General features: G+C 44.5%; 1 protein-coding gene and 1 pseudogene across 5 annotated transcripts in view; both read right to left on the bottom strand.

Annotated features, from left to right (window-relative positions):
* LOC119955959 (syntaxin-binding protein 1) overlaps window positions 1–20,620 on the bottom strand; it is a 134,543-nt gene extending 113,923 nt beyond the window's left edge. For 3 of the 5 annotated variants that reach the window (XM_038782638.1, XM_038782640.1, XM_038782637.1), the window contains exon 1: window positions 20,492–20,619. In XM_038782638.1, coding sequence (XP_038638566.1) covers window positions 20,492–20,528 — 37 coding nt within the window. In that variant the 5' untranslated portion in view covers window positions 20,529–20,619. Of the gene's footprint in view, window positions 1–20,491 lie in introns of all 5 variants that reach the window. The other 2 variants (XM_038782635.1, XM_038782636.1) reach the window with 1 other exon arrangement.
* LOC119955960 lies at window positions 3,621–4,041 on the bottom strand (annotated as a pseudogene).
* Window positions 20,621–20,884: the final 264 nt, after the last annotated feature.

Below are 20,884 nucleotides of genomic sequence, written 5' to 3'. Positions count from 1 at the left end.
CGCAGGTTCGTGTGGTGGACTGGCTGGTTCACGACTCTCTGTAGTTCCTTACAGTCTTGGGCCAAGCAGTTGCTATATCAGGCTGTGATGCAGCCAGAAAGGATGCATCTGTAAAAATTAATAAGAGTCAATGAGGACTTGCTGAATTTCCTTAGTTTCCTGAGGACATATAGGCGCAGTTGTGCTTTCTTGGTTGTGGCATCAGCATGGGTGGACTAGGAAAGATTGTTTTTGATGTGCACACCAAGGAATTTGAAACTGCCAACTATCTCCACCTTGGCACCATTGATGCAAACAGGGGTCTGTACGATACTTTGCTTCCTTAAGTCAAAAGACTAGCTCCTTAGTTTTGCTGACATTGAGGGAGAGATTGATGTCGTTAAACCATGCCACTAGAATTAATGTCTCCCTCCTGTACTGTGACTCATTGTTGTTCGAGATCCAACCCACTATGGTCACGTCATCAGCAAACCTGTGGGTGGAGTAGGAGCCAAATTCTGCCACACAATTGTGTGTGTAATGGGGATATAAATATGCAGCTTAGCGGGATCCGGTATTGAGGACTATCATGGAGGGGGTGTTGTTGTTTCTCCTTAATGATTGTGGTTTATGTGTCAGGAAGTCAAGGATCCAGTTGCAGAGGGAGGAGCCAAGTCCTAGGTTTTGGAGTTTTGATGTGAACGTGGTTGGGATTATGGTGTTGAAGGTGGAGCTGTAATCAATGAATAGTGGTCTGACGTAGGAGTCCTTGTTGTCGACATGCTCCAGGGATGAATGTAGACCAGTGAGGTGGCGTCTGCTGTGGGCCAGTTGTGGCGGTATGTGAATTGCAGTGGGTCAAGGCATTCTGGGAGTATGAAGTTGATGTTCCTCATGACCAACCTCTCAAAACACTTCATAATGATAAATGTCAAGGCCACCGGATGCTAGTCATTACGGCACGTTGCCTGGTTCTTCTTTGGCACCGGTATGATGGTGGTCTTCTTGAAGCAGGTGGGAGCCTTGGAACAGAGTAGGAAGAGATTGAAGATGTCCACAAACGTACCTGCCAGTTGGTCTGTGCAAGATCTGAGTGCACGACCATGGGCTCCGTCAGGATCCGTTGCTTTCCAAGAGTTCACTTTCAAGAAGGCCGATCTGACTTTGGAAGCTGTGACGGTGGGTTTGGGTGTGTTGGGGCAGCTGACAACTGTTTGTTTGTTTCCTGCTCGAAACGAACATAGAATGCATTGTGTTCATCAGGGAGGGGTGAACTGCTACCGGAGATTCTACCTGGCTTTCTCTGTAGCCTTGTCACAACCGACAAAAGTATGTGTTGTTACTCTGTGACTAACGTACCCGGAGGTCATACCTGGATTTCTTGTATAGGTCAGGGTCGCCTCAGTGATTCTCCCAAATAAACCATGGTTTTGGGTTGGGGAACATACCTACTACCTTCTTTGGCATGTAATCTTCTACACACTTGCTAATGAAGTCTGTGATGGTCGTGGCATACAGATTTAGGTTGGCCGCTGAGTTCTTGAATATGGACCAGTCCACTGACTCCAAGCAGTCGTGTAGGAACTCTTCTGTTGCCTCAGACCAGCAATGCATGACCTTCTTAACCAGATTCCCCTGCTTATGTTTCTGCTGTGGGGGAAGGAGCATCCACGTTGAACCCACTTGCTGAGAGCATTATCCCTGGGTTACAGAATGACTAGTTGAGCCACAATACATCTAGGCTACCACCTCAACGTGTCACATATATATATGCACAAATAACAGACTGCAACTGCATTGCTGTGAGAATAACAACAATAGCTTGCATTTATATAGCACCTTTGGCATAGTAAAACATCCAATAATGCATCCAAAGCTGGATCAAAATGTAGGTTCACATAAACATCTTTAAAGGAGTGAGAGAAGTACAGAGGCAAAAATATTTCGGGAGGGACTTCCTGAGCTTAGAGTCTAGGCAGCTAAAGGCATGGTCACCAATGGAGGAGAGATTGAAATGGGGAATGCATAAAAGGCCAGAATTTGTGGAGTGCAGAGATCGCATAGGGTTGAGGAAAGGACGGTGATGACAAAGATAGGGAGGAGCCAAGCCATGGAGGAATTTGAAAACGATAAGAATAATCATTTATTGTCACAAGTAGGCCTCAATGAAGTTACTGTGAAAAGCCCCTAGTATCCACATCCTGGCGCCTGTTCGGGGAGGCCAGTACGGGAATTGAACCTGCGCTGCTGGCGTTGTTCTGCATTTTAAGCCAGGTGTTTAGTCCACTGTGCTAAACCAGCCCCTGCTGGTGAGAACAAGGGTGAAAATTTTAAAATTTCCCATCCTAAACACAATGTGGCTTCACAGGACCAAATATAAACGCTGGCATTATTTAATCTCTCTGTAGCCCAAGGAGTGTGAGTGCTATTAACTGCAAATGTGACAAAATTCATACACTTTCCATCAGTCCTACTCATTTCAATTGAAAATATTTTCACTCAGTAAATATTGATGTAGTTATGACCAGAAATATTATCTTAGTTTTATTCAATCCTCTGATTGTTTCTTTATCCAACCTCATTCCTCGTTTTGCTGAGCATGTGAGTCTGATATGTGACAATATCTTCAAGACAATAATGATATACAATCTGCAGGCCAAAATTACAACTAAGCCCCTCAATTGATTCACATGGTTATTGAACATACTGAAAGTAGATTTACATGGATCAGATATTCTGCTGGTACAATTCAGAGTGTCCCTGTAAAGATCTATGAAGTCTTAGTGATATGCTTACATAGTGCTCTGATTTAGCACAAAAGCAAAATACAGCACGTGCTGGGGAAATGCATTGAAAACAAAATGTGTTGGAAAACTTAGCAGGTTTGGCAGCATCTGAGGGAAGAGAAATAGAGGCCAGGATTTTCCAGCTCCCATTGTGGCTAGACCTGTAATGGGAGATTCAGCAGCCCAAGCAAAAGTCCAGGCAGTGGGCAGGGCCACAAAATCATGCCCAGAGTTAACGACTCTGACTTTTCTGAAGAAGGGTCATAGTGGGCTCAAAACGTTAACACTGTTTCTCTCTCCACAAATGTTGCCAGACCTGGTGAGTTTTTTCCACATGTTTTGTTTCCATTGTAATCTAGCCTGCTCTACCTAGTTCCACAACCTGCTCTGACTCTCATCTGAAGAATGACACAAAAACCAGAGGGTGCTGGAAAAACTGAGCCGGTCTGGCAGTTTCTATAATGAGGGAGAAGGCAGAGTTAACGTTTCAAGTCCTTCTGGCTCTTCATCAGAACTGAAGGGAGGGTAAATATGTTAATAGAAATTAAAGTGTAGCTGTGAGCGATTGCAACAAAAGCAACGACTCTAAGAACAAAAGACAGGCGGTCTGGTTGGGGTGCATTGAGGCAATACATGTATGGCATATTTTTTTAATGGATTTAAGTTGGAGGAGAAAGGTTACAATCTAAAGGTGCCAAACTCAACATTGAGTCCCAAAGGCTGCAATGTGCCCAACTGGAAGATGTGAAGCTGCTCATCCAGCTTACACCAGGCTTCACTGAAGAATACTATCTGGGTGAGGTGCCAGATGCCTGATGTGTACAGAACCGTATCACGCTATGGGCCGTGCTTTCACTTTTTTTTCACTTTTTACAGTTTATTTTGTTTACATTTACAATTTAGTTTTCATCAACATTAACTGTTCGCAGACCTTTGTAGGATGGGACAGGAACATAAGTTACCAATGTGTAGAGTTTGTTAGGAGAGTCCTCATCCTCATTACGCTTTCTGGATAAACGCACACGAATGCAATATGGAACATTCCTTACACCTTTGGCCCAAACAGTCTTGTTCAAACGAGTATCGGGGCGGACATCTGGGAGTACCCATCTCCTTCACTGCCAATTTACAGATCTCCTTAATGGCACGGGTTGCACGTCCCGTAAAACCCACGCCATGGATGCGCTTGTGCACATTTATTGTATATTCCCTCGTAACCACCTCATTGATGGCAGAACGGCCCTTTTTTCTCTCCACCTTTCTTAGCAGGAGCCATCTCGACGGGGAAATGGCGGGAAAAAAAGCGGCCATGCTTTCACAAATGGCAAGGAGAAAAGTAATGGTGAGCTGTGGGGGTTTTTGATTAAAAACTCTTCGCACAGCAGTAATTTCAGCTTCAATTTAACCATATGCTCAAGTGTTGCTGGAATTGTACATTAAGTGAACTATTTACAAAGTGTTTCCCCCACAATATTTTGGTCCCAGACTACATTAGAAAGACACCTAGCAGCGAGATGCACTCTCAAGGCAAAGAAAAATTAGTACTCACTACCTAACAACCTATAACCTATTTTCATTAGCAAGACCGAGGAACTATAATTGGGCAACGTATTGCCTGCAAAATGTAAATAAAGTGTGGATGAGTGGAAACAAGCTTATGTGAAACAATATTCAGTAGAAAAAAAACATTGAAACATTTTCCCCATAATAAAGGGTGGGATTTTTCAGCCCCGCCCATTGCCAGGATTGTCCAATCACGCCAAAAGTGAAGGGTCTTTTGGCTGGGCTGCTCAATCTCCAGCCACAACCGGGTCGGAAAATCTCGGCCAGGGTCCTCTCCTGTTTCCTGTTAACCATTCTCTTGGCAAGGCTTCCAAGTTACTGGAGGTTGAATTGAGGGAGGGGTCATTTGAATTCAGAGACTGTATGGCAGTGATAGGCAACCTAAACTAGTGAGTGGCAACATGAGTAGCCCTCCTTCATCTCAGTCGGCCACAAGATTGAAATCAGGCTTGTTCACTCACCATGACCCGATGAATAAAATTTAATACATGTCAAATAATGCATAATGACTTGCAGAAAATGCTTAATCATTCATATATTAATAGAACTGTCATTAACTTTGAATGGTAAAACAAAATAAATATTTACACTTTGGACACAGAGGGAGCGCACAGCTCTCAGTCAATGTTGTGAGCACTCAGCACGCACCTCACTTCACTTACGCTCGTGTTACATGCATATTACATTAATCATACCGGTCGGAAAAAAAACTACCAAGATGGAGATCAGCGGAGCCTGGTAACCATGCGCATTGGCAGTGGTCAACATAATGTCTTGTGGACCGCACTCAGAACCCAGATGGGCCACTAGTGGTTCCTGGGCTGCCTGTTGATGCTCTACTCTAAGATATCTACGTAAAGATGATGAGTGCTCCAACCTCATTGCGGCTCAAGGCTGAATCTTTCTTCTCGGCAACTAAAATTATAATTTGCATGCAATCACAACTTCTGGTCATCTAACCTAATATCTTTGTTGGCTTGCTGTCACACTATGTTGATAATGCTTATAAAGCACCTTGGGCACATTTTATTCTGTTAAACGCGCGTACTTATACATATATATATATATCTAAAAATAAGAGGCCCAGTTTTCTAAGAGGCCCAGCAGGCGATATGCCAACAGGTTATTTCAAGAGGTACACTGATATGCAGAGACAATCAAAGCGTACTTTCAGTATTCTCAACATTTATGTAAGAGTACTGTGGAATGACAACAGGTACTTTAGTAGTATTGGAAAAATACATTTTGTCTAAGCTTTTCATCTTGCATGTGTCAGGACAATCACAAGAATAGCATTGTGCAATTGTTCTGATGAGTGCAAGGTGAAAAGCTTTGACAAAATGTATTTTGCAGCAATACTCAAGCTGCACCACCAAATGACTATAAATAATAATTTGCTGGCTTTACTATCCAGTGTAGTTCATAGACAAGAGCTCTCTCTATGAGCCGAGAATACTTGACCTCACAAAACCTTGTAGAAACAAAGAATGGACCCATGACCAAGGTGACAAGGAATACATTTGCTGTATGTATTTGATTGAAGGGAGCCAATGTCTTACATTGAAATGATGTCAATCCTTCTCATTGCTCTGTGACTGCTGCTTTTGTTAACGAGACTGGTGGTGCACTCAGTGTTGTCACTGATTGCTAGGGTTTTCAGCACACCAGAACGTTAAGCATTACATGTGGATTTTGATTGGAGACTCCGCAAATGATCTGTGAAAAAAATTTATGAACGATCTCTCTTCATGTATTTGTCTGTCAATTGAGCTCTCATTAAGTTATGCTTTGTTGCCAAAATGTGTGCTGTATTTTACGTGATGAATTATAGTTCGCAAAATGTCAGGCAAAGCCTAAAATTACGTGCGAGCGTAAATAGCGATAATTTAATACCTTAATCCCGCAGTTTCAAAAATTACAAGAACCTTCAGCAGGACTGGTGCTTTCCAGCCTCACTTGCAGCCCTTCCTCTTCCTTAGTATATTCCACTTGAAGTATTTTACCATCTTCTTCACAACGTCCTCGTATTTCACTGACGATAGAACCATACAATGGTATAGTACAGAAGGAGGCCATGCAGCCCATAATGCCTGTCCTAACTGTGGATTGTTCACTAGATTGGGACGAGCGGGTTGTCCTATATTGAGAGGTTGAGTGAATTTGGCCTATGAGACAAATGAGAAATGATCTAATTGAAAGAGTCAAGATCCTGAAGGGGATTGACAAGATAGACAATGAGAGGCTGTTTCCTTTGGCAGGGAATTAAGATGACAGGGACACAGCCTCCATTCTGAAATCTTGGTTCGGTGGTGAGTGTGGAAGTTAGAGCAATTTGTTTTTATTCATTGATGGGATGTGCGCATCGCTGGCTGGGTCAAGGGCTGAATGGTCTGCCTCCTGCTAGGTCAAAGGCTGAATGGCCTCCTCCTGCTGGGTCAAAGGCTGAATGGCCTCTTCCTGTTGGGTCAAAGGCTGAATGGCCTCCTCCTGCTGGGTCAAAGGCTGAATGGCCTCTTCCTGTTGGGTCAAAGGCTGACTGGCCTCCTCCTGCTGGGTCAAAGGCTGAATGGCCTGCCTCCTGCTGGGTCAAAGGCTGAATAGCCTCTTCCTACTCCTATTTTCTATGTTTTCCATGTTAATTGTCCTTGAACTGAATGGCTTGCCAGACCATTCTAGAGGGCAATTAAGAGTCAAACATTGCTGTGGATTGGGAGTCACAGGCCAGACCAAGTAAAGATGGCCGACTTCCCTCCCGAAAGGACATTAGTGATCCAGAAGTGTTTTTATGATAATAGGCAATGGCTTCATGGGGCGACATTCTCAGGCCTCCCTGCGGTGTGTTTCCCAGCGGTGGCACCATCTGGGCCCGCCGCCAATGAGATTTCCCATAGAATCCACCCCATGCCTCCGGGAAACCCGCAGCGGATGTGCACCATCGACAGGACCGGAATATTCCACCGGCTTGAGCAGCCGAAAGATCTCGCCCATGGTCATCATTAGACTTTAGTTCCAGATTTTTATTGAATTCAGATTTCACTTTCTGCCATAGGGCGCTGCAAATGCAGGTCCCCAGAGTGCTAAAAGCAAATTACTGCGAATGCTGGAATCTGGAACAAAAACAGAAAATACTGGATAATCTCAGCAGGTTTGACAGCATCCGTGGAGAGAGAAGGGAGCTAACGTTTTGAGTCTGGGTGACTCTTGATCAAAGTTGAGTATTACCCAGGGTCCCTGGATTACTAGTCCAGTAATAATACCGCTGTGCCACCACTTCTTCCCTCCGCTGGGAGGGGGAGGCGGTGTGGATGGTGACGATGGCGAGACAGCTGCCCGCGCAGTCTTGTGCTGTACAACCCAATAGTTATGCATCCGTACGGAGCTCCGCAAATCTTGTGGCGGGGTGGGAAAGATGTTGGGGTTCCCACCGCTATCTCATGAGGGCACTCACTGCAGGCCAAGAACCCCAGATTCTGCCAAGTATGCCAGGTATGTCGCAGAAAAGAAAATAACATGCAGACCCACGGTTCAGCAAAGTCTCCCTGGAGACTCTGCTCCAGGTCACCCAGAATAGGCAGAAATTGCTGTTTTCCAGGATGGCAGCAAGAGGTTCTCCTGTCTGACAGGGGGCCTGGATAGAGGTCCCAGCAGAGGTTAATGTGCCTGGAGTCCAGCACAGACCCACCTAGCAGTTCAGGAAGAGGATGAATTATCTGTTGTGCTCTGCCGGAGTAAGTGGCACCATCTCCTCACTGCAGACTGACACTCATAAGGCCATCAGGCAGTGTGAGAATGCAAGGGCATCGGGACATCAGGAGGTTGGGCTGCAGGGCTCACCAGAAGATGGAACACGTGCACTGAATGTCAGCCAGCCCTTTCATGCTCTCAATCCTCTACCAGTTACAGGACATCCTGCTCCTGAATCACTGACTGAGGTTGCAGTAGAGCTCACAGAAAGGCTTTGCAACCGATGTGCAGCAGACATTACTGAAGGAGCGGGGTCTTACTTCATGAAGTGAGAGAGAGTAGAATGGGTCTATGTGCTGGACTGTGCAGCTATCTATGTGAAGCATTAGCAGCTCTAACAGGCCTTTGCAGGGTCCGTGCAATAAAGATGTTTACCTAGGTTTGGGCAGAATGACAGATCACGGTCTTGCATAACAGTGGAGCCATCTCGGATTGAGTCTTGTAGATGTCTCTGCGATTGAAGTGTCAGGAGTAATTGCTACTCAGCAACTCTCATTGAATGTTAGATCAATTTTTTAAAAATTCATTCTTGGGATGTGGGTGTTGCTGGCTGAGCCATCCCTACTTGCTCTTGTACTGAGTGACTTGCGAGGCCATTTCAGTTTCAGTGGGGGGCAATTAAGAACCAACCGCATCGCTGTGATGGTCTGGAATTACACATAGGCCAGACTGGGTAAGGTCTGGCAGATTTCCTTTCCTTGAAGGACATTAATGAACCAATGGATTTCTACGACAATCGTCAATGTTTAATGGTTGTCATTACATTTAATTCCAGATTTTTATTGAATTCAAATTTCACCATCTGCCGAGGTGTGATTCAAACCAAGGATCCCACAGCTCTGGATTACAGTGATAATGCCACTGCGGCACCACCTCCCCCTTTGCTGCCAACTCCCTCTCGGCATGATAAAGATGTGAAGGGATATAGAGTCATAGATGTTTACAGCATGGAAACAGACCCTTTGGCCCAGCTTGTCCATGCCGCCTAGTTTCTATCACTAAGCTAGACCCACTTGCCTGCATTTGGCCCATATCCCTCTACACCCACCCTGTGTATGTAACTTTTTAACTGTTTTTTTAAAGGAAAAAATTGTACCCACCTCTACCACTGCCTCTGGCAGCCCGTTCCAGATGCTCACCACCCTCTGTGTGAAGAAATTTCTCCTCTGGTCTCTTTTGTATCTCTCCCCTCTCACCTTAAACCGATGTACTCTAGTTCTAGACTCCTCTAACTTTGGGAAAAGATGTTGACTATCTACCTTATCTATGCCCCTCATTATTTTATAACCCTCTATAAGATCACCCCTAAGCCTCCTACGCTGCAGCGAAAAATGTCCCAGCCTTTTCCAGCATCTCCTTATAGCTCAGACCATTAAGTCCTGGTAGCACCCTCGTAAATCTCTTCTGCACTCTTTCTAGTTTAAAAATATCCTTCCTATAATAGGGTGACCAGAACTGAATATAGTATTCCATGTGTGGTCTGACTAATGTCTTGTACAACTTCAACAAGATGTCCCAACCCTGTATTCAATATTCTGACCAATAAAACCTAACGTGCTGAATGCCTTCTTCACCACCCCATCCACCTGCGACTCCACCTCCAAGAAGCTGTGAACCTGTACCCCGAGATATCTTTGTTCTGTAACTCTCCCAACTCTCTACCATTAACTGAGTAGGTCCTGCCCTGATTTGATCTACCAAAATGCGTCACCTCACATTTATCCAAATTAAACTCCATCTGCCATTCATCGGCCTACTGGCCCAATTGGTCAAGATTCAGTTGAAATCTTATATGACCTTCTTCACTATCCACTATGCCACCAATCTTGGCGTCATCTGCAAACTTAATGACCATCCAAATCATTAATGTATATAACAAATAACAGCACCGATCCCTGAGGCAAACCACTGGTTACAGGTTGTTTGAAAAACATCCCTCCACAACTACCCTTTGGCTTCGGTCACCAAGCCAATTTTGCATCCAATTGCTACCTCACCCTGGATTCTGTGAGATTTAACCTTTTGCAACAATCTACCATGCGGTACCTTGTCAAAGGCCTTGCTAAAGTGCATGTATTATTATGGAAGATTGCCGATTAACGGGGGGGGGGGGGGGGGGGCAGGATCACAATCTTCCCTGATCTATCTGCATGGAGGAGCAATCTCAAGGTGTCAAATTGTGTCTTCATGTTGCTCCTCCCTGTGAATCCATCTATCTGGTTCTGCCTAAAGCAGTTCTCTTCCAACTTGCCCTTTGAGAGTAACATGAGCCCTCAGCTTAGCTCTCTAACGTATTATGAGGTTAGAATTTATAATAAGCTTCCTTTTCCATACCCATTTCAAACTTAATAATTTTTGTTATCAAAGGAGTTCTAGTCTTGAATGACCCCGCTCCCCCCTTCTCCCCATGGTAATGCATCTACTCTGTACCTGAGCTCTTGAAAGCCTCCCATTTCTCATTGACTGTTTTCCCTGCCAAAGTTTGGTTCCAGATCGCCTTTCAAATTTGCTATCCTCCAGTCAAATATTTTCATGTCTGACTGTTCCTTTCCCTTCCATAGCTACTCTACATCTAATCAGCATTTCCTAATCAGGCCCCCAATCAAACATTCCCGAGAACCAGGTCCAGCACCAAATTCCTTCCTTCCTGGACACACAAATGATCAAAAACTTTGCTTTATATTTTTCACATATTCCTCCCCTCTCCACCCTACACTGTCACCATCCTGGTCTATATTTGGATAATCAAAGTCCTCCATTATCACTACTCCCTGTTTCTTGCACCTTACTGAAAATTGTCTGCAAATTTACTCTCTACCCCACTCCAATACATGGTAACCTATTGTATATACCTGGCAGTATAATCACTCCTCTGCTGTTCGTAACCAAATAGATTCTCTCCAAGTCCTGAAATACATCCATTCTTTCCGAAGTTGTGATGATACCTTTGATCAATGTTGCCATTCCGCTCCTTTTTTTCCCTTCCCTCACTTTCCTGAATACCTTATCGCTAGGAATGTTAAGTGCTTCTCCGATTGTTTCTCTTTCTAATGCTTCACCCGGGCAAATGTGTTTGCCCAGAGTTAATGTCTTTCCTTCAGCTAAACTGTTGGGGAATTGAAACAGCCTGCTCTGATATTTGCATCTTATTTCATTTTAATCAGCTATTTGCAGGAGTCTTGGTCTCTTTAAACTTTGAGAATAGGAATAATGCATTTTCTAAACTGTGTTCTCAAGCCAACTCCTGCTGTTGACAGACTGATCTGCATAGCTTAAGAATTTGTCAACAAACAGATCCAGCTCGGGCTTTTTTGGGTTTTCCCAATGTTTGCTTTTCTCCCAGCTTTTCTCCCAGCCTGTCCAGGCTGTTGGATTTAACGCCATGGTGCAGTTCAGCAACAAGATGATTTACCAGCAAAGGCAAATTTCTCCTGCATATCCGAGGCTATTCCGTGCAATAATGTCCCATAAATTACTGGAAGAATGTTGATGAGTTCACCATACCCTGACATAATTTGTGCAGAACATTATTTGTGACGAGGAAGAGATACAATGTCTATTGTGAACTGTGGTTTTCTACATGAAAGCGGTGACGAGCTTTGGAAAAAGGTCATGAGGCAGGAGAGCTGGTAAGATCAAGCATTGGGAGGGAGGCCTGATGTCTTCCTGTTTCCAGAGGATATCCCCAGAAGTACGAATGGCAGCAGCTCAGCTATTCGCCGACCATAGACAGATAGGCCAATCAAACCAACTAAGAGGCCAATTGATGGCAATTTTACTCCCTCGAAGCAGCCCTCCCGTAACCTCCCTCAAGGAGCATTCTTTTCTGGACACTCCATGGTCCACAGAGCTAAAGCCACCCTGTCGCGACAATGCTGCTGCTGGAGGGGTTATTTCTCAGGTTTCTGGGGCCCACCTGCTAGGGCCTGGATAAGAAATAAATGTTACTACTTAACTGAAAGGGCACATTTCCTTCTCACTGCAGCCTCAAAATTACCATTTCTATCAGTGGTGGCACAAATACTGCAAGATTTCAGCCTTCTGATTGGACTGGTAGCTTGGAAGCAAAACCTTAATTACATGGTGATCCTTGCGAAGGCCTCTTAATTGGCCACCACCAGTGAAATCACTTCCGGGGTCATGGGTTTCAGAATACACAATTGGTCCAGCGTCGGGGTCCAATGGTGCGGCAGTAAAATCCCTGCACACACATCAATAATGCCCTCCATGCCCGGTGGGCACCGCAGGGGTTGGATTGCTTTACCGACCCCTCTTTTCACATTTTTGATTTGATGTTGATAAGTTTCCGTTCTTCTTTGTTATTTTTGGGCAGTGCCCCTACCAGGAGTGTGTTTCCTTTATTATGTTGACTTGATTTGACCAAATAAGATCGCATCAATAAGTTCTTAATTGTCTGTAACATGCTTGGGATAAGCAGAGATGCTGAAAGGTGCTATATAAATGCAAGCCCTTCACTTCACCTTTTTGTCACTAATTGTTGGAAGATTTGAACCATTCCACTGTTAGCCTCACAAAATCGGAAGCTTGTCATCCAGCTCCTCATGTGTCAGGAAACTGCTGGAATTGTGCAGCCAATATGAATGAATCTCGCACAGCTATTTAAGGCTGGTATTTCATGTCATCAGCATCCTGTTCATACACATGATTCATGGTCCTGACAAGCCACTCAACCTTGGAGGCCCAGAAGGGGCAAGATTAAAAGTGTGCAGTCTCACTTTTATTTATTTTTTTCTTCCTATCTTCTTTTCCCCTTTCTCTCACTTAGTCCAATGTTTCATTCCATCTCTTCCTGTATCTAAGTTCACTCTAGCTTGTTGTGTTTACTTCTTAGCTGTTTGTTCCACTTCTTTCGCCAGATTGGAATTTCATTGGTAAATGAGATTGGACAATTGAAAGCGACATTGAGGAGTTTCCAACTGCCCTGGTGACCTCGCCGTTGAAAAAAATTCACATTTCCAGCAATTTGTAGGACAAGAATAATACAACCTAAAAGGGCAAGGGAAAAATTCCAAATCACAGTGCTCACGAGATGTACTTTCTGGGCCAGAATTTCCCTCTTGGGCACAAGGTCATTGCTGTTGCAGCAGTCATAGAGCTTTTGCACAAAACCTAACACATGGACCTGTACTGCATATGCGTTACATACCCTGCGAGTAGCAGAGTACATTCATTTGAAATGCTTTTATGAGGACAGTAACAACCTCTCGTGCTGCTCCACTCTTTTAGCTGAGACAGCAGAAAGGATTTTCAGAGCAGGACATTAACATTGTTAAACTATGGGTGGCACAGTGGCGCAGTGGGTAGTATTGCTGCCTGACAGAGCCAAGGACCCGGGTTTGATCCTGGCCCTGTGTGACTGTCTGTATGGAGTTTGCCCATTCTCCCCGTGTCCCCGTAGGTCTCATCCCCATAACTCAAAGATGTGCAGGGAGGTGGGTTGGCAACGTTAAATTCACCCTTAATTGGAAAAAACAATGAATTGGGTACTTTAAAAAACATTTTTTAACATTGTTAAACTAATGTCTGACAGTATAACTCCACACATGCAGGGTAAATGGGGTGTATCTTCATGTCAAATTGACGATCAACCTCCTTCTCAACATTTGTAGGAGAAATAAAATTGGGAATGAAGCAAATAGTATCCCAATTCCAAATGAACCAAGCAGTTTGATTCCAGTTCCTTTCAATGTGGCAGAATTAAGGGTCTCACCGGTTTGTGCTAGCCTTTCTCAAATGTCCAAAATAAATGGTGGCATGCAAGCACCCAGTAATCCAATGTCTCCTTGCAAGCTAAAACCATCAATGTGTGTGGCCCAGTCTAGGTGTTTACGTTGTCATAATAAGTGCATAAGCATTTCTCAAACATGGGGTTATTGCAGCTGAGCTACTAACAGCTATATTTATATATTTTAAAATGTACCTACAAGTTGACTACATAGTTGGAAGCCTTCAATTATTGCCAATCTAAACAGAGAAGAGGTATAATTAATATGGTGTTTATTAACTATCTGCAATTTTTCTTCACCTTTCTGGTAGTCGATAAGAAAAGGGGTTGTGGTAATCATGCATATATCTCTTATTTTGTATCATGCTGTATTTTTCCAGCTGTGATGTCTTAATTGTTAACACAGCTACAGATACTCTAGTATTACAGACAAGGAGGCTAAACATTAAGCCAAATATCCGTACTCTGACAGTTTTACACAGGTTCAATTCTCCAGTAAAATGCAGTTTAACAGCCTAGTGACACCATTGTTTGAGCAAAAAGATGTGCTAAAGTAAAGGATAAATGCGGCTCCAGATAGAGGGGAAACTGGGAAAATCCAGGTTGAGGAGAAACTGGCGGGGGGGACCCATCCTCAGCAAAGTCCAATGAAAGACCAAACAAAAAGGACTGGCAGTTCTATAGCAATTATCACAACCACTGGACATTTCAAAGCACTTTACCAATGAAATAGTTTTGAAGAGTGGTTTGTTATAACGTAGGAAGCAATGAGGCATCGTTCAGATAGCATGATATCTGAAAGAGTTAAATGTAAAGGCCAACAACATAAACTGCTGCTGAAGGCTGTAGATTTGCCATCGTACCTCAATTCACAGACAGTCATTTGTTTTTGCCAACTGCAATTGCAACCAAGCTTTCACACTGAATTTATTTTGCCTTTAATGTTCAAGTTGTGTACTTACCTTCAATTTCTCTTTGGCGGAATTGCGCTTTGGCCAAAGATAAGCTGTGAGCTTTATCCTTGATTCCAACAGGCCGGAAGTTTTAAGGTATCGCTTGCCTCTGAGTGCTAGCTCACTTGACACATTGAAGAGTGTTAGGGATTTAGTTCTGATTGAACAGATTCCTGGAAGCTGGATCACATGGTTACTCACCTCCCACTGCCCTGCCCCATCAAACAGCATCTATTCTTCCAATAAACAAAAGTGCTCAAAGATTTTATTTTGTAAATAGCGTTTTTTAATGCACCTATGATTGTTCTTCTGGGAGTATCCAGAAGATTGATTTCTGGAGACTCCTAGATGGTCAGCAAAACTAATTAGAACATCATCTCATTCAACCTTTTGACAGGTAAATGAATTAATTACTTTCTCAATTGCTACACAATTTGATGTAAATTAAGTATTCAGTGACTGTAACATTTCTCTTGCAGTATTCCACATTTTGTTTCCCTCTCCCATCAACAGCATAATGTCCTCTAAAACCACAAACAGCTAGTGCTCTATGTTTCGCTGGTTCAAGCCCTTTATGTACTGAAACTATGCAATTTGTGATACATACGCCGAGATTTCCACTACGATAAAATCAGTGATGAATTATTTTGTTAAACTGTCACTGGCTTATAATGAGAGTTTAATAAAACAATGTTTCTTCATCTTGACGCATAATAGGAAAATACAGTTCAATATGTGATGTGGGGCTTTGAATCATATTTTTATTCCTATTTTGCTTTTGGTTCATCTAATTTAGCTTTCTTTTGATGATAGATTTCTCACATCTTGCATCATTTTCTGCTCATCTAGGCAAGCGAGCAACCTGGTCTCTGCCATCAGTAACCCAGGAGGTTGAAAATATTGATGCCTAATGATTTTTGTTTTCTTGCAGCCAAGATGTATAGCCCCTCGCTTCACAAAATGACACCCTGTAGTGTGACTAAGGATAGAAACTTAACATGGGATGAATTTTCAGAATTAAACCCCTGTCTTAACCCTCCACAGTTACACCACCTTTAAAGTAGATCCGCACTGAATAAGTTAACAGCCAGCCTAGGATAAGCTTGATAGAGCCTACTGGATTGGAGTTTTGTTTAAACCACTGGCATGGAAGCTGGTACACACTGAAGCTTGTGATAACTGGAGATGTTATTTACAATAACTGAAATACTTGAAGAAATCACAGAATAACATCAGCCAAAAATTGCAATATCAATTCAGTCCCAACATACACCCACAGTTGGCACCATAACTCCTCAACTCTTGGTTTCCTTACAGGAAGAACATATGGCTACTGCACATCACTGCTGACGCACTTTCCATCAATGCATGACTGACATATATTTAAGATAACTGAAGGACAAAATTATTTGGTCCAATTCTGCTCTCTGGCCTTACGCAAACCTTTTGAAGACGTTCAAATGCTATTTCAGGCACTTTGTTAAAAAGTGATGGGGCCTCACGGTAGCATGGTGGTTAGCATCAATGCTTCACAGCTCCAGGGTCCTAGGTTCGATTCTCGGCTGGGTCACTGTCTGTGTGGAGTCTGCACGTCCTCCCCGTGTGTGCGTGGGTTTCCTCCGGGTGCTCCGGTTTCCTCCCACAGTCCAAAGATGTGCGGGTTAGGTGGATTGGCCATGCTAAATTGCCCGTAGTGTAAGGTTAAGGGGGGGATTGTTGGGTTACGGGTATACGGGTTACGTGGGTTTAAGTAGGGTGATCATTGCTCGGCACAACATCGAGGGCCGAAGGGCCTGTTCTGTGCTGTACTGTTCTATGTTCTATGTTCTATGAAAGCGAAGGATGATACTTGTTGATTATTATAATAATAATAATTGTTATTAGTGTCGCAAGTAGGCTTGCATTAACATTGCAATGAAGTTACTGTGAAAATCTCCTAGTCGCCACACTCCAACACCTGTTTGGGTACACTGAGGGAGAATGCAGAATGTCCAATTCACCTAACAGCACATCTTTTGGGACTTATAGGAGGAAACCAGAGCACCAGAAACACATGCAGACATGAGGAGAACGTACCAACTCCACATATCCAGCGATCCAAGCTGGGAATTGAACCTGGGACCCGGGCGCTATGAAGCAACCGTGCTAACCTCTGTGCTACCATGCCAACCAAATGGCACATAAACAGGCCGTTCAGCCCAACTAGCCCATGCTGGTGCCAATGCTTCACTCAAGCCTCCCATCTTTCTTCATTTAAATGTACCATTATCACCTCTATTCCCTTCTCCCTTATATGTTGGTCTAGTTCTCCCTGAAATGCATTACATCATAGGTTCAACCACTCCTTGTGGTCGCAAGTTGGTTAAAAATTCATTGACAGGATGTGGGCATCGCTGACTAGGCCAGCATTTATTGCCCTTGAGATGGTGGTGGTGAGCTGTCTTCTTGAACCGCTGCAGTCCCAATGGTGTAGGTACACCCACAGTGCTGTGAGAGAGGGAGTTGCAGGACTTTGACCCAGTGACAGTGAAGGAATGGCATATTCTTAACAGGTTTGGGTAAAGATCTCTCCTGAATTCTCTGCTGGATTTCTTGGTGACTATCTTACATTGATGGCCGGTGGTAGTGCTCTTTCCGACAAGAGCAAACATTCCTTCTGTATCCACTCAAAATCAATTTTTAAAACTCTATTGGGTCATCCCTCAGGTTTTATTTTCTCAAAAGAGGCCCAGCCTGTCAATTCTTTCCTGATATGTATACCCAATTTCTGGTGTCATCCCATGTAAAACGTCTCTGCTCCTTTTCAGTTTAGCTCAATTGGCTGGATGGCTGGTTCTTGATGCTGAGTGAGTCCAACAGCGCGGGTTCAACGCTTGTACTGGCTGGGGTTATTTATGACTTTCGCAACCTTGCCCCTCGCCTGAGGTGTGCTGACCCTCAGGTTAAATCACCACCAGTCAAAGCTCTCCCCCTCAAAGGCGAAAGTAGCCTATGGCCATCTGGGGCTATGGCGACTTTACTTTTAGATTATAGAATGCCATTTCTAGACGGGGGGCCATTGCCTTCACCTCAAAAAAAGAAAACTTAATTTTGCAACGTTTCTCCTCTTTCTCTCAGACCCCATGTCGGGGCTCTCGAACAGTGTAAATAGCTACAGAATTCACAGTCCCTCCAACTACATGGAACATTTATGTTTGGGAAAGTCTGCCTTGAGCGCAGCAGTGGCATGTTTGACAAATGAATCTAAGCGTGCCACTCATCATGCCTCTCAGCAGTACACAGATGGTTTGCCAAGTGCCACCATGTAGGGCAATGCAGTCAAATTGCACACAGCAAGATCCCACCAATAGCAACGGAATGATTCGCCAGTCCATCTATTTTAGTAGGATGGTTGGGCGCTGAGAGTCGGTTGGCCAGAGCCCATTGGGCAGTGCCATGCAACCCTCACCATCTATCTGAACAGATTAAATGGATGGATTCAACTCAGGTTTGACAATGCAGCAATTATCTCAGAAATGTGAAAATGTGATCATTTTCCAAACTTAGCATGGGATCCACAACCTTGCGTCTCTGAAGTTCCAGTGAAACTACTTGATAGTCAAAGAGTGTGCAAAAATATAATTTATGAATGAGTCACAAAATGAATCGTTACACATGGCATGGTTAAAGTCCCGCCAATGAAACCTACCACACAACGAAATAAAACCGCACAACGAAACCAGCTAGCCAATAATGATCATATCTGAATTATTGAGCAGGCCATTCAGCCCATGTCACGCGTTTATATTCCGATTTTTTAAATCAAACTTTCACGTTATTCGATGCGTGGAGCTATTAATAGGATCAGGCAGTGGCTAGACTATTTCTGGTGGAATGATACAATATCACAGCTCTCACTGTCCTGGTACATTTGGGTTTCCACTGATTCTTACTCTGCAAAGACTGAGAATAGAAACGGGGAACAAATTATGCAAAAGCCAGAATGTGCGATCTTTTCCTGGCCCACTCGGATATTTAACCGGGAGCTTGAGGGGCTCGAATGAAGTCGCTTGAAGGGTATCTGAAAACTCCCAAATCAAGGAGGAGGTCCAGTTTCCTCGTCACGCTGTGGGTTTAATAATGGTTTTGCTCAGAAACGGCGATATAAATTAGATATTCACCACTTGTTTTGAAATGATACACGCTGGAGGTTACATGCGCCTTGAAAGGCTTTGTGGAATTGAAGCCTGTGTCACTCTCGCTGGGATATGAATGAAATGTGTTTATTGTCAATTTCAGCCCAGAGGGAGGAGTCAGATATTCGCCCAATGCACCGGTAGCAAATCTTACTGTAATAAGTCTGAAGGGCCAAATGTATTGCTCCCTATGCTGATACCTGCGGGTTTTTTTAAGGAGTCACAGTGTCCTGGCTGCCAATTAATGTTACAGTTGCAAATGAAAGTACTGAGATCTCATTGACCAAGTATGCCATATCATTTGCAGCAAAGCTCAAACCTCGGGGGTAGCATGAATCCCACCCACCTACACGCACACACGTTCGTATACAGCACCAGAATCGATCAAATCTGTGATTTAAGACTCCCAAACGCCCGTCCTTTCTCAAGAAAACAAACTAATCCCTCGCCCACCTTTTCGGGGCCAGTTATCTTTCTGGGAGGGACACACAGGAGATCCCAGGAGGGGGAATTGTGAAACAGGAATCGTCCAGAGGCCAATCGAGTAGAATCGATATTTGAATCGTTAGGTGTGTGTGGTGGGTGGGTGGGTGGGGGGGACATAGGGCGAAGGATCTCCTCTCTCTATCTGTATCCATCTCCTTTATCTCCCTCTCTATCTCTCTCTCTCTCTGCCGTGTAACAATCTGCTGCAGTGCCCGGTATGGCTTCACGCTGACAGCTCGGTTGGAAAGCAGCGTGTAAATCAGCTGGGGGTGTTGCCTTTGGAAGGAGGGTCAGCTCACGCCTCCCGCCTGGGATCTTCCTGTGCGCCTTGACAGCCCACCTTCGCCTTTATTGCGGGCGCTTTTTTTTTGCCATTTCAGCCCGCTCCCAATGCGCAGACATTTTATTCCGGGAGGTGAGCGTTGATACCACAAGGAGGTGACAGCGAGAGTTTTCTCTCTCTCACACACACACACACACACATCTCCTGTGATTCCCACTGCACTGCAGAACAAGATCTCAGCCCCAGTCTCAATTCTCTCCCCCCCCCCCCCCCCCCCCACACACACACACAGGGACAACGACCCCTGAAGGTAAGGTGCAGACACAGTTGGAGGGGATTGCACATAGGAACCCAACCCTTTGTCAAAGATATACACCGTGTGCACCATCCGCCGTTTTGCTACTGAATGAATAGAAAATGCTTGAGAGCGAGGAGGCTGCGAGGCAAAAAACTGAGGGTGGGGGGGGGGGGGGGGGGGAGGATAAATCGAAAAGCCCCCAGCTCTGCATCCTTTTCTTTCTGGCTGCCTCTGGATTAAACGATCAACAGCGTCAAACAAAACAAATATTTTAAAAAATAAATAAAACCCATCCCATAATCTCATCATCGCCGCCTGCATCTGCATTTCGGGAACGACTATGTCTGCACGGGTCTCACACAGACACACAGACAACAGACACAGCCCGCATCAAACAGCCACCCCCCCCCCCCCCCCCCCCCATTTAACATTGCAGTTTTATTTATTTTTCTCTCAATCTAAAAGCCAATGCTCTTACTTTCTCCGACCACCGCTTTTAGCCCGATCGGTGCCATGATGTCTTCCGCTCACTCTCGCTCCGTTCCCAATCAGCTGACTGCAGGAGCGGGGATATAAAAGGAACCACGTCACGGGCGAGAGGCAATTCCTGGGTGTATTTCAGCACCCAGCTCCCCCCCCCCCCCCCCCCCCCCGCCCCCGCCGCCTCCGATTGTAATTCGCGGCAGTTCCGCCACTGTCCTGGTCAAGTGAGAATCACAATTGGAAAGGGGCTTGAGACAACAAAGAAAGACCAGATCACCCGGGGGGCCAGGGAGAGAGGGGGGAGAATGGTGAAATTACAAAATGAGGTATATTTCACGATGTGTTGCTTCCAGCTGGAATGGTATTGACAGGATGAGCTGGGGAGGAG

Source organism: Scyliorhinus canicula, chromosome 21 (assembly GCF_902713615.1).
Source record: "Scyliorhinus canicula chromosome 21, sScyCan1.1, whole genome shotgun sequence".
Taxonomy (NCBI): Eukaryota; Metazoa; Chordata; class Chondrichthyes; order Carcharhiniformes; family Scyliorhinidae; genus Scyliorhinus; species Scyliorhinus canicula.
This window is presented reverse-complemented; position numbering and strand designations above follow the sequence as displayed.